This window comes from Trichosurus vulpecula, chromosome 6, assembly GCF_011100635.1.
Source record: "Trichosurus vulpecula isolate mTriVul1 chromosome 6, mTriVul1.pri, whole genome shotgun sequence".
Lineage (NCBI taxonomy): Eukaryota > Metazoa > Chordata > Mammalia > Diprotodontia > Phalangeridae > Trichosurus > Trichosurus vulpecula.
This window is the reverse complement of record NC_050578.1, coordinates 7,034,485-7,049,488: the sequence shown is the minus strand read 5'-3', so window position 1 is coordinate 7,049,488 and position 15,004 is coordinate 7,034,485. Positions and strand designations below refer to the sequence as shown.

Genomic DNA, 15,004 nt, shown 5'->3' with positions numbered 1-15,004 from the left:
GATAAAAGGGGATAGGTTAGGAAGGAGCAAAATATAGTTAGTCTCTCACAACATGAGTATTGTGGAAGGGTTATACATAATGATACGCATGTGGCCTATGTTGAATTGCTTGACTTCTTAGGGAGGGTGGGTGGGAAGGGAAGAGGGGAGAGAATTTGGAACTCAAAGTTTTAAAAACAGATGTTCAAAAACAACAACAAAAATGTTTTTGCGTACAACTAGAAAATAAGCTACACAGGCAATGGGGCATAGAAATTTATCTTGCCCTACAAGAAAGGACGGGAAAAGGGGATGGGAGGGGAGTGGGGTGACAGAAGGGTGGGCTGACTGGGGAACAGGGCAACCAGAATACCATCTTGGAGTGGGGGGAGGGTAGAAATGGGGAGAAAATTTGTAATTCAAACTCTTGTGAAAATCAATGCTGAAAACTAAATATATTAAATAAATTAAATTTGAATAATAAAGAAAAAGAAAGTTATGGTGACTCAGTAACTCTTTGTTCTCAGTCCTGCTTGTCAATCAGTGTTCGGGAAGGTGATACCAAGTCTGCAGCTTTTTGCATTACTGGCTTTCTAACCTTCACCTACCTGGAAATTGTCGTGCTCTTGCTACCTTGGCGAGGAACTGAGATGCAAAGGCCCAACCTCTTTTGCTGACATGGACCTATGAGAATAAAACCTGGCTCTACCTTGAAGCCACTGCAGACCTTCATTGATCAGCCCATCAATGTTCTTGGCATACTAATAATAAACTCTTTTAATTCTCTTTGTCCTGAGTTTTGCCTGATTAATCAGGGTTAAAACCCAATTGAAGAGTTTTCCTTTCAACAATATAATCAAGGGCAAGTCATTTATCCTCTCAGTGTCCTGAGCAATTTTCTAGGAATAGGAGTCACAAGGGAATTACTGATCTTCATTGGTAAAGGGAATTTCCACAAAGGGATTTCCCCTACATGGATAAAACCACAGGTTTACCTATGTCCCTTAAATAAGTATGAGATGTTTTAGGACTGTCCTCAAAAGTATACATGAAAGATTTCTCATTCCAACCCATGATTTAGCAGAGAAATTCCAGGGAGTTTATTGACAAACACTGAGGTTGACTAGTCTAGGGTTGTAGAGTTATAAAGTTAAAGGCAAGACTGGAACCCAGGCCTTCCTTACTGCAAGCCTAGTAGCACTATATCTACTATATCCCATTGCCTCTATCCTTAAAGCCCTGTTGCCTCTTGGAATCAGAACCTTCTCTTTCCCCACAAAGAGTCAGGAAAACAGAATGCTGCGTTCAGTGCAACAAGATAAACTTCAGACTAAAAATAAAATCAGGTAAACAAATTATAGAGTAGCGGAGACCTGGCTTAGCAACAGTTCAGGTGAGAAAGAGGAGGGCTATAGTGGACCACAATAGTCACCTATGTGAGTGATGTGGATGCTAAAAAGGGAATGTGAACTTAAGGTACAATTAGTATAGGAACATGGGAAGTCAGTTATCTGATCTGGAGAACCATGTTCAATTCTGGGTACATTTTAAGAAGAACAATGAAAAGCTACAGTATATTCAGAAGAGGGCTGCTATTATAGTAGAGGACTTAAAAACTTGTCAAAGGAGGAAAAGCTGAAGGAAAGAAGCACATAATAATAATAGTTAGCATTTATACTTTAAAGTTTGCAAAGTGCTTTACAAATACTATCTCATCAATAACCCTTGATCAAATGGCTTACTAAAGGGTTACAGCCCTAGTCACCATCTGAGGTAAAATTTAAACTCAGGTCTTCCTGATTCCAGGTCCAGCACTCTATCCACTGTGCTACCTAGCTGCTGCCTCTGCATATAGAGTGTCCCAAAAGTATTCACGTGGTTTTAAGTTTTAATAACTAAAAATTTAAATAATAACTTTAAGAACTTAAAACCACATAAAGACTTTTAGGACACTTTGCATCTTTTCACTTTGAGTAAGGGAAATAACTTCACTGCTGCATTTGTAGACATCTAAAGTTATCCCTCCCACATCATGACTTTCCCCATTGCAGTTTTGATATATTGCGGAGTCAGCATAAGAAATTAAATGGGAATTTCTTGACAGTGTTGTGGAAGCCACAGATAACATACCAAAAAACAGAAAAATATTTAGAAACTCAGAAATGTATAAAATATATGTATACTACTGCATAATATCAACATCTTTTATCTTTTAATACCATAATAATTCAGACTTCTTCTTTGGTATGAAGGAGGGCCAAAGAATTTTAACGTGGATTTTCTAGGTCACAGGGCCTGTCCTCCTAATCCCCATGACGTAGAAAGAATAACTGTACAGGCCCCTGATGGAAATCCCCTAACAGTTGTCAGGTAGGAAATGGAAAGGAAGTCATTCAAAGACTTTCTGGAGATTCATTTGTGTCCATTCCTCCTTCAAGGGTTCTGGAACACCAGTATATACTTTATATCCTCAGCTGAGTCTAGCATCTGAGATTCTCCACAATCTGGATCTCCTCTACTTGTGCATTTTCTGCTCCAGGCCAACTGTCCTACAAGTTGTTCCCCCATGGGACAATCCATTCCCACCTCCATGGACTTTGCATAAGTGGTCCCCAACCCCTATGTCTGGAATGCAATCCTCCCTCAAAGGCACTTCATTGACTCCCTAGCTTCCTTTAGAGCGTAGCTCAAGTGCCAGTGCCTACAGCAGACCTTTCCCAATTTCCCCAGTTGTTAGTGCTTCTTCCTTTTGATTCCTTTGGATGCTCTTTTATATTTCAGTCCTCTAAGAGAATGTGAGCTGCTTGAGGGCTGGGGCTGTTGAATTTTTGAGTTTGTATTCTCAGTATCTGACAGTGTAGTGCAAATACCAAATATTTAATAAGTGTCTATTGAATTGAATTGGAATTCATCACATTAACAAAGAGGATAGGTAGGAGGAAGATCTGTCCAGCAACCTTCAACCGTTTCTTCATCCTCTACTTCTAGGCTGGATTATTGATAAGCATTAGATCAACTTTTGGTGTTATAACAACCAAATAAAACTACTCTCTCTCTGATGACTCTGAGAATTTTTAGAAATAAAACTAACTTGGCAATGTCATTATGGATGTCCAGTACCTTTCTCCTTCCCTTCTAACTTTTGCTAATAATTTATCTTCAGAAGGATCAGATACACTGGTTTCATTTTGCTTTTTCTTGAAAATATCTACTGGAACAGTAGTTTTTAACTTGAGGTGCATATACCACTGGAGGGTCTGAGGATAATTTCCAGGAAGGTTTATGAACTTTCATAACAAAAATCTCTACACCTTTATTTTCACCATCTCCAACTGAAATTCAGCATTTTCTTTACTTATGAGGGTTTAAAAAAAACATCATTATTCTGAGGTTTTGCCAGACTGCCAAAGAGATCCATGACACAACAAAGGTTAAGAACCCCTGATTTAGACTTTCCATCTCAAAACATGTATTCTTTCCTGTAGAGTTTTTAAGGGATAGTTTAGGTGTATTCTTTGCAAATGAAGACTAACTTTTAAAAACATTTTTTACTCCAGTGATCCTTTCAAAAATAGGTTCACTGAATAAATCTATATTCAAAAAAAAAAACCTACTTAAAACACTACTATTACCTCTGATTTCTTCAGCACTTTAGGATTTGTAAAATACTTCCCTTACAATCACCCTGCAGACTAGGTACCTGTAATCCTGTTGTGACTTGAGGCTTCCTACATCTTAGTGGGAACCATGATTAGTAAATAGAGATTACTTTCAGAAGGCAAGGATTAATGATGCTAAACTAGGTTACGCAGCTAATAAGTGTTTGGGCCAGGATTTGAACTTTGGGCTTCCTAACTCCAAGTCTAGTGCCCTATCCTGTATGCCACACTAATTAAAAGATTGTATGGAAAGCATGCTGTACATTTCATGCTCCTTCCCACATTCATCTTTTTTCTTTCCATCTGGTTCCTTTCCACATGCCTCTCCAAAGCCTACTAAGTCCAATTATAATGAAAGAGGCAGTGCCAGTAGTTGGAAAGTTCAGTTTCTAGTCCTGGCCCTACCCCATATTATTGGTCAGACGCTGTACCGTCATTTTCTTTCTCTGAACCTCTTTCTTTACGTGTAAAATGGACTAAGTGATCTCTAAGGGCCTTTCTGCCTCTAACCTCCTACAGTTCTGCTTTGTCCAGGAGGTATCTTCATCAAATCTAGAATAGCTTGATCCCCACTCCTCTTGGCTAATCTTGGCACTTATGTTGTGTGCCAAACATTCTGGGTACTTCATATTACATTTATCATTTTATTATCTTTATTGTGTAGCATCACAGATTTTGAGTTTAGAGGTCATTAAGTTCACTCTCACATGTGACAAATAATGAAACTAAGACCCAAGAGGCTAAATAATTTGCCTAACATCACATAGGCAGTAAATGGCAGAGGTGGGATTTGAGCTTAGGTTCCCTTATTCCAAATCGAGTGTTCTTTCTAGTGTAGTGTCACACACACACACACACACACACACACACACACACACAAATTGTATAACTCTTTAGTTTTCTCATATGTAAGTCTTGGCGCCTCCTTCTTAAGGGCAGGTCTCATTCTTGTCATTCTCAAGAGAATACAGTGAGTCAATAATAGTTCACTGGGCTTAGGATAAGGAAGACTCAACTTTATGAATTTAATCCAGCCTCAGATAGATACTGTGTGACCCTGGGCAAGTCACTTACCCTGTTCGCCTCAGTTCATCATCTGTAAAATGAGCTGGAGAAGAAAATGGCAAACCACTCCAGTGTCTCTGCCAAGAAAACCCCAAAATGGGGTCATGAAGAGTCAGACACAACTGAAATGACTAAACAACTCTTATTCAATAGTTATTTTTGATAATTACATCCTCCTTCTATGCCTTTTGCTAAACCTGGGATTTGGGCTCTGCTGTGAGTTGCTAATATGTACCATCATTCCAATAGTAATAGCAGCTCACATTGCCATGTGCTTTTGAGGCTCCCAAAGTGCTTTCACTCCATCAGCTCGGTGAGGTAGGTAGTGGAGTATTATCATCAACTTTTTACAAATGAGGGTATTAAGTCATCAAGTGGTTAGATGACTTCCCCAAAGTCACATAGTTATTGAGTATCAGAGTTGGGAATAGAACCTGAGGTCAATTCTAAATTTAGGGTTCTCTCTTCTAGGTCTAAAGAAGATAGATACATAATTCAATAAAATTAGAGCGGTCCAAGTATTAGGAACATAGATCTAGAACTGGAAGAGACCTTAGAAGACATTTAGTCTAACACTTGTGTTTTACAGATGAGGAAACTGAGGCCCAGAGAGGGGATTTGAATTGCCCAAAGTCACAGAGTTAGTGTCAGAGGTGACATTTGATTAGGTCCTCTAACTCCAGAGTCAATATCCTTTCCAATGCATGACATTTCCCAGTGAACCCAAGATACAACACTAGGGTATACCAGGGTGCCTGGTGATCTTTACCTTTTCACAACACAAATTAGGTACGATGACATTTGCCTGCTCAGTACAATTTGCCCATCGCAAATGAATGGGTTATTTTCTGCTTTGTAGTTGCAAATGTAGAGCCTACTCAGCAAAGTCCAAGGCAAGCAGGGCTGGTCTCCAGAGAGCTGCTCTGGAAGCAGGAGACATTATGCTTGCACATGTATGATTCCCTGGCTAGGTAGGAAAAGTAATTTTTGACATTTTTCTTCTTCCATGTCCTTAGACAGTGGCAATTTAGTAACTTAATACTGTTTGTGGCTGTATCCAAACATCTGAGTAATAGCCAAGGCATCAACAGCTGACAAGTGGGATGGTTGCCTTATTCTTCCCCCTCAGCAAACTGTTCTTTGAAGGATTCAATCAGTATGAAGTTATAATGTTAAGGCAGCAGCACAGAGCAGGTATTGGACTCAAGTAAGCTGACTAGCTATTAATTCACAAGACAGTTGGAAAGATTTGTGATGCAAGCTGACTTCTGTCTAGACAAGAAGGGAGTGTAAAATCCATTAGACAGATAAAATACAGCAGTGACAAGAAAAACCTGTTTCAACATCATATCAAGGCTTCATGAGCTCATGGGGACAAACTTAGCTGTTGCTTTCTTTCACCCACATTTGTTAACCTAAAGAAGCTGCATCATGATACTGGTGAATTCCAGTCAAGGAATAATTAGAATAACTAGAAGTTTAAAATAATCTGTGCACTAGAGTGGAGGGAGGAAGAGAGTGAGACAGGGAGAGGGAAGGGGAGAGGAGAAAGAGAGGGGAGGTGGGAGGGAAAGAGAAAGAAGGGGGGGAGAGGGAGAGGACAGAGAAGGAAAGAGGGAGAGAAGGAGGGGAAGGAGAGAGGTGGGGCGGGGGAGAGAGAATGAATATGAAGAAACATAATATATTACTAACAGTGACTCTTTTATGTAATTCTTGAAGCTGTTGACATTTTAGGTTTTTGAAAACAACATTGGCCCAGGCTTTCTTAATTCCCCACCTGCCAGTCTTTTCTCCATGCATCTAGGCTATAACTTACAAGGGATCCTATTCTTAGAAATGTATTAGTTGGTTAAATTTAGACAATATTCTATTCCCTAAAACATGGAATGCCTCATTAGATATATTTATCAAATGATTTAAATAAAGGAAACACATTAACATCTTCTTTATTTTGTGTTTTCGATTGACAGAGTAGGGGAAGAAAACATTCGACTATGTATTAAAAGATTTCTTCAGTTTTGGACAGTGTGCTGGGGATATTTCTTAAATGTAAATTTATATTACTATCTGGGTTATTCTGAAGATCATGTGTAACACTTGACATAATGTATTTCAACATCCCTTTGTTTATTTTTTTCTTCTTATGGATTTTCTTCTTACGTAAACATGGTATCTCTACCATTAGAATGTAAATTCTTTAAATTGGGCAAGGAATATTACATTTTTGTCTTTATATCTCCAGTGCCTGCTCTAGTGCCCTGGAACACAGTAGACTCTTAATAAGTGTTTGCTAATTGATTGATGTGGCATACTTATCACTGAATGCAATATTGTACTTCCTTATTTCTAAAAGCACCTTTAAAAACATTAAGTAATTCACCGTAAAACAAGGAGTACCAATTTGGAAAAGTATGCTAAAAAATTACATATGGGTGATGAGTACAGTCAGAGTGAGTCCTTATTGATTGTAAATTATACTTAGTGTGCATAAAAATGCCCCAAATATTTCTAGCACCAAATATTGCTAATTCATAGAGATTATTATTGCTGTTACCTAAACGGAAAATTGTTTAAAGAAATAATTCTCTCAGAAATGTTTTCAGACCAAATAGAACAAAAAAACTTTAAGGAAGTATAGAATATGGGGAAGGAGATCTAGAATTCAATAATTCAATCCAAGTGAACAAACATTTATCCCGTATCTACTTAAATAAGAGATTGGAGCGGCTTTACTTTGTTGACTAGAAATTCAAAGACAGATACGATACGGATCTTGACAAGGTTCATAAAGGAGCTTAAAATCAAAGACGGGGAAAGACAAATACAAATCAGGGGGATATAGGAAGAAAGGGACAGATTCAAGGGAAAAGCCCAGGTAAAGAAAAATTAGAGATGGAAAAGATCACCTCCGGCTGAGGCAGAAATAGAGGTAAGGAAGGTGTCGGAGAAATAGAAGGAAGAGAAGGTGGGAGAGCCGGCCCTTTCAGAAAAAGTGGGATACTTAATAAATAGATTGGGTGGGTGGGGGAATAAATCTTTTCTAGGTATGAAAGACAATGGCATGAAAAAGGTAGACGGAGAATAATCCCATTTGGCTGGAGCATAGTCTATGAAGAAGAATGATAGGCAATGAGGCTGGAGAGTTAGACACTCCAAAATCTGAAGAGTTTTAAATACTAGAATCAGCAGTTTACACTTTTTTCAGTAGGCAATGGGAACCAGTGGAAAGTTTTGGCATAAAGAAATTACGTGATCAGTTGTACACTAAAAAGGTTTTTCAGTCAGTGAGGTGAAAGATGGATTGAAAAGGAAAGGGATTACTCATAGAACTAGTTAGGAGGCCATTACAAAAGTCAAGGGCTGGAACTTGGAAGATTGTAGTGGGGGTGGAAAAGAAGAACAAAAGAAGACATAAGAGACACATGAGAAAATACTTTATAAATTTCTCAAAAGCTATTGCTTGCAAGTCTCTCATGATATGTCTTTTTCTGCATTATTGTGTAACTTCATGCCAAAAGCAGTTCCTCATATGGAAGCAGTTTCTGAAAGGCAGGCTGTTGATACCTTCTGTGCTGTTTAGAGCTGAAACACATCAAGAGAGTCACTTTCAAAACTCAGCACCAGAAGCTTCAGGAAGCCTTCATCAAATGAATATCCAAGACTGTGGACACGAGCAGGTGTCCCTTTTGGTGTCAAACTCTCTCTGTGATCATCATTTATGAATTGCCATACAGTGTTAGAGTTGACAGAGATCTCAGGGGCTTTTTGGTTGACCCTGCACCTCTATGGAAAATTCCCTCTCCAACGTTCCTGACAAGGGTCTGCTTGAATACCTTCTGTCAAAAAGAACCCACTACTTCTAAGGCAGTCCCCTCTATTTTGGGACAGCTGTAATAGACAGGAATTTTTCCTTCTCTAGACTCTAAATTTGGTTCCTTATAATGTATCCCTCAATATTTCTAGTTCTGAGGTGTCTTGGGCCAAGTATCTAATCCCTCTTCCACCTTTCAAAAACTTGCAGTCTTTCAAAAACTTAAAAACAGTTACCGTGTCTCTTTTAATTCTTCTCTTTTCTAGTATAGTTTTCTAGCAGTGTTTTTTAGCTGCTCCTTATATGGTATGTTTTGGAGTACATTCACTATCCTGGTTGCCTTCCTTTGCACGATCTTTTGCTTATCAATGGCCTACTTAAAATGTGGCAGCCAGACCCATACATAACACTCCAGATGTGGCCTGATCTTGGCATCAGAGCTATAACTTCCTTCATCGTGGATACTACTCTTTTGCTGATACAACCTAGAAATGCATTAACCTTTCTGGCTGCCAGATTTTCAGTCTCATTTCTGACTCACATTGAACTTCCTGTCTACTAAAATCACCATTTCTCTTTGACATGAATTTTTATCTAGTCATGCTTTCCCCATCTTAAACTTTTGCATTCATTTTTTGAATCTAAGCATACAATTATGTTTATCTGTATTAATGTCATCTCATTGGATTCAGTCCATCATTCTGTCAGTATTTTTTTTGCAGTCCAATTTTGTAATCTGATATATTACATGTACTGCTCTATTTGACATCATTCACAAGTCTGAAAAACCTATGCCATTTCTATCTTCATCTAAGTCACTGATCAAAATGTTAAAAGGAAAGGGATTAATCACATTTGAATGTCAGCTTGCAAGTAGAAATTGGTTGTATGTAATTGTATCACAATTCTTGGCACACAGTAGGCACTTAATAAAGACTTGTTGATTAGAAGGACACAGCATTGTGTCACTCCACTGAAACCTCACAAATCCCTATTGATCATGATTCTTTGAGTCTAGTTGTGCAATCAGTCCCAGATTTATATAACTGTACTATCCAGCATCATTACTTATTGTCAGGGCATTTCGCTCTTCTCTCCTAAATCTACTATTTCTTACCCAGTTTTCAGATTGTTTTTATTTCAAAACAATCACATCTATTGAAACCAAGGTTTGAATTTTAAATGAGTAATTTGAGCTTACCAACTGCTCTGAAATTTTTGAGCCAAGTTCATACATCATCAACAATTGTTCCTAGAACACCTACAAAGCAGATATGGCTACAAAGGATAATAATTTTATGAAACAAAGTGAACACATGGCTCTGTTAAGAATCTAAAAACAGTATCAAGAGTTGGCTTAATTAGTTCCAGTAGCAGTTCTCTCAGGCCAAACATTTTACTTTTTTTTATACATAGACAACAAAAGGACATAAAGTTCTGGCTAATTCTCTCTCCTTCCCCTTCCTCATTAAAATAATCCCCTGGGGAGCAATGGGGATATTTGGCTTCTGCTCTGGAATTTATCAAACTTTAAGAGTTCATTTAAAAGCCATTACAACCTTTATATATAAAGATGCCTATATAACTTCACTCCTTGTAGGATTTCTACATTAGATCATGGATCATGGAGTAGATAGTTCCCCAGCAATTAATTCCATATAGTAGAAAACAGTGTTTTGCAATGCCACAATTTGAAGTTCTGCATATTTATACACTTTCATAAAGTAGCAGCAGCACCTGATGTGGTGACTGACACATAGTGCGAAGACATGCTCTAGTTGGGTTTTGGGACAAGAAAATGGATCAATTCCAGCTTTTTCCTAAGGCCATTATTTAGCATGCATTAATGTTTACCTTCTGATCAACGGAGGCTGTGATTTAAAAAAAAACTACAATGCTAAGATGTTAACATTTCAGGCACCTACTGTAACAATGCACCTGAACTGCTATTTTGTATAATAAACCTTGAAGTTTGAGAAAGAGAACAAGATAAAGAGACAGCTGTGGAAAAACAACAGCTTTTCCCCTTCACACACACAGACACACACACACACATACACACACACACACACTCACACACGGTGACTTTGCTGAGGAGGGGGTGAAGTTAAGAAAGTGAGGATGGAAAGGAACAAGGCAAAAATGACATGCATTTGAGAACTACATACTCTTGGAACCTTTAGGTAAAATCTTCCCACACTTTTGGAGACTTTTTTTTATCCCTAGGGGATAATTATGTGATCTGTTGTGGGTTAGGCATTGGATGCCTAAGCTTTTGAACTAAATGCAGTGAGACAGATACTCTAGATCTCTAATGAGGTCCAATGACCTAAGGTTTCAAAGAGAATCCTGGGGTAAGAAGGCTTTTTCATAATTGTGGAATGGTAAGAGTTTATGGAAATACGTACTGAGAACACACAGGCTGGGCATACCAACTCTGCTTACATTTGAGAAACATAACTGGGATGGAAAGACTAGCACTTAGTGGTTTAACTGTGTAATAGAATTTTTGCACAGGAATTTTAGGAGGATTGTTTTTTAACATTAGTTTAACTAGTTTTCTAAATACAAAGATTATTATTATTATTATTTTTTTTTTTTTTGCTTTTTGGCAGGGCAGTTGGGGTTAAGTGACTTGCCCAAGGTCACACAGCTAGTACATGTGTCAAGTGTTTGAGGCCGGACTTGAACTCAGGTCCTCCTGATTCCAGGGCCGGTGCTCTACTGACTGCGCCACCTAGCTGCCCCTCGATTATTATTATTATTTTAAAAATTTTAATACTGTTAAGCTGCTGGACCCTTCCCCCTCGTCCAAATGGGACTTTTTTTTAAACCAATAACACAGTTGATGTAAAACACAGTCTACAAACCCCATGATAACAAGATTATCTTTAAGGGGTTTCACATTACTTATGTGTAGTAAAAACACTGTTCTTATGTCTTCAGTACAGATACAAAGAACTATTGAATGTGGAAAGACAATTTAAGAAAACTGTTTCTTACCAGGCTCAACTGTGGATCGAGGTTCTGCTTGCCACATCAGGGAAAAAGAAAGAGAAGAAAAACTATTAGAATAGGTTACATTTATATTAAGCACCCCCATCCTTTTGATTACTTTTACACTGCTCAAAATGTCTTTCTCTTTCTTTGTTTTCTCCTATTCCTTCCTTCCTTCCTTCCTTCCTTCCTTCTCTCTCTCTCTCTCTCTCTCTCTCTCTCTCTCTCTCTCTCTCTCTATCTCAGAGAAGAAGATGCAGATCAGTGATTGTTCTGCAACTAATATATTTAGAGCACCTGTTCTTAACCTTTTGTGTGTCATAGACCCCTAAGTAGTCTGGTGAAGCCTATGAACTCCTGTTTTTGAATAATGTTTTTAAATGCATAAAATAAAATACATACAATTACAAAGGACACTAATTATATCAAAAATAGTTATCAAAATATTTCCCCATCCATGTTCACAAGCCTGCTCAAATCTAACCACAGATGCCTTGGGGTCCATGGACCTTCAGGTTAAGAATTCATATACTGAGAGATTCTTGAGGGCATGGAGAGATTGTTAGGTTCACATGGTCAGAGGCAGAACTTGAACCCAGGTCTTCATGACTCTGAGACTAGTTTTTCTACACATGTATTCACACAATGCACATCCATGTATATGCACATGAATGCATGCAACACACATGTACACAATGCACACACATGCACACAGCACACACGAGCACACCTACACATGCATGTATTTGTGCACAAATTCACATGCACATGCACACACACACAGCACATAGTTCCTGGCACAGAATAGATGCTTCACAAATGTTGGTTGACTCAGACACATATGTATGAATCCTGCCCCTGACTTTTACTAGCTATGGCACCTATATCACTTAATCTCTCATGTGCCTGAGGTAGTTCCTTTTCACTTACTTTTCTGTAAAATCCGAAAGTCTGGAGAGTCCTGAATTTCAATGCCTTCCCGAAACCATGTGACTTGCAATGGAGGTGCTCCTCTGACTCGGCACTCCAGGACAACTACTTGTCCCTCTGAGGCTGTTACATTTTGAAGTTCCTGAAATTTTAAGAAAATGCTTCCCTGATCCAGCCATTTTGGAGAGCAATTTGGAACTATGCCCAAAGGGCTATAAAAATGTTCATACCCTTTGACCCAGCAATACCACTTCTAGGGTTGTATCCCAAAGAAATCACACAAGCGGGAAAAGGACCCATATGTACAAGGATATTTATAGTGGCTCTTTTTGTGGTAGCCAAGAATTGGAAATCAAAGGGATGCCCATCAATTGGGGAATGGCTGAACAAGCTGTGGTATATGAAGGTGATGGAATACTATTGTGCCATAAGAAATGGGGATGATGCAGACTTCGTAACAACCTGGAAAAACCTACACGACATAATGCTGAGTGAGCGGAGCAGAGCCAGGAGAATGTTGTGCACAGCCACAGATATATGGATTCTGTGAGGACCAACCCTGACATACTTCGCTCTTCTCAGCAACCTAAGGTGCAAGGACAACTCCAGGGGACTCACGATGGAGAATGCTATCTTCATCCAGAGAAAGAACTGTGAAGTTTGAATACAGATCGAGGCGCACTACATGCTCGCCTTTTTTGCTTCTCTTTTGTTTTTGTTTTTGGGTTGTTTTTGTTTTGGTTCTGTTTCTTCTTTCTCATGATTCATTCCATTGGTCATAAATCTTCTCCACAACTTGACTAGTGTATAAATTAATTCAATGAGAAGTTATACGTGATAGTTATATGAGATTCCATGTCGTCTTGGGGAGGAAGGGGGGAGGGAGGGGAGAAAATCTGGAACTCAAAATTATGTAGAACCGTGTGTGGTAAACTAAAAATAAATAAATAAATTTAAAAAAGAAAATGCTTCCAATCAAACTCTTGTCCTTTCCTTCCTCAATTAAACAGAAGAAAAGAAGCAATTATAATACAGAAAAATAAAAAATTAGGTAACAAAATAATAACTGGTGAGTCAAGTGGAAGTTAAACCAGAAGATCATCAGATTTTTCTAAAGACCAATTTCATTACATTGGTAAACTGCTTTCTCAAATGGTTTTTGAATACCATAAACTATGAAAAAATTGTATTTATAATTTTCACTGCATTTTGCAAAACACACATTTATTGATTCAATCCTTATCTTTCTAATTATTCTTCTCTTACCCTATTGCTCCTCAAATCACTAGGCAACTAGAATATAAACCTCTTTCTATAAAGACTGCATTCAGAGTTAACACAGATTCCCACAAAAACAAAATTTAAAGTTTATACAATGGAGAAGTCAGTTTAGTTTCTAACAAGAACAATTCTCTACCTCCAAGGTCCAGGCTTCTTGAGGAAGAGGGTAATTTGGTATAGTTTTGTTTTCCAGGTTTTAGTAAGGCACTGAATTGTGGGACCACCATAAAGATGTTTAAGTAAATCTTACTTAGATAAGAAAGGAAGTTAGTTCTGAAGGTATAACAGAAGAGGTAGATCTTTTGCATGTGATATCAAAAATACAAAGGTGCAAAAAAATACACCCTTTCCCCTTACTTATCTAAGATTGGCTAACAAGGGAAATCTGAAACTCTTAGTGCATACATTGGAGCCTACTTAAACTAAATGTAAATGGTATTAGTTTCATTACTTAAACTGGACAAATGGATACTGTACCTGATAAATGTCACTGAAATATGAGGAGTCACTAAGAGGTAAGCAATAATTTTGGGGAAAGATATTGTATACAGACTAACTGGAAGACTTTGTATTAAGAGTTGCACTCTTATTTACATTCAGGAAAAAGGAACCATTTGACAAATGGCCTCTCTAGGTCTGTAAGCCTTCTAGGAAGAACCTTTGAACACTGTGCTCTGGAATGCTAAACCCAGAAAAGGGTGTGTGGTGGCAGTGAGGAAAGACTGGTAAAATCTTTGGAAATGTGGATCCATTTGTGAGACTTCTAAATGAAATAATGCATTCTTATTCACCATTTCTGGTTATTCACAAAAGTGTATTTATATAAAATTTCCATAACTTCTGACTATCACAGTCTTGCAACCTCTGGAACAGCATTACAGAGGACTCAGATCTGTCAATTATGAAGCTGTCAAACAACATTGTGACAAGGTTGTCATTGCCCAGACTTTCAATATATGTTATTCCTTAAGACTTACAACAATTGATAGCATAGACTTTGCCCAGAAATATATACAAACAAAGTAACAGAGACACCCAAGGATAGCCATCCAGGAATCAAACTTCTGAGAGCTGCACTATTTTTTCACAGATTTTATCACCTAGGTGGATTGTTCTCTCTTCTAACAACTTTTCAGTATAGGGCCAGTTTAGAAATACTGGTCTTGAAGTTTCAGCTTGTTTTCCTTTTAGAAGCTGGCCATGGACTTACTGTTAAGCTGACTGATTGCATCTGTTGTCTTCCTGCTCCTCGTCTCTATAATCTCTACCATTTCTATCTTTC

The 15,004-nt window shown here is 38.1% G+C and overlaps 1 protein-coding gene across 5 annotated transcripts in view; it reads right to left on the bottom strand.

Annotated features, from left to right (window-relative positions):
- Window positions 1-15,004, bottom strand: part of PALLD (palladin, cytoskeletal associated protein) — a 593,228-nt gene that overhangs the window by 276,011 nt on the left and 302,213 nt on the right. For 4 of the 5 annotated variants that reach the window (XM_036763236.1, XM_036763233.1, XM_036763235.1 and 1 more), the window contains exons 7-8: window positions 12,442-12,583; window positions 11,518-11,541 (exon numbers count right to left, since the gene is read on the bottom strand). The exons of the other annotated variant lie outside the window; for it this stretch is intronic. In XM_036763236.1, the coding sequence (XP_036619131.1) occupies window positions 11,518-11,541; window positions 12,442-12,583 (166 nt within the window). The remainder of the gene's footprint in view (window positions 1-11,517; window positions 11,542-12,441; window positions 12,584-15,004) is intronic. 5 annotated transcript variants of the gene reach the window in all.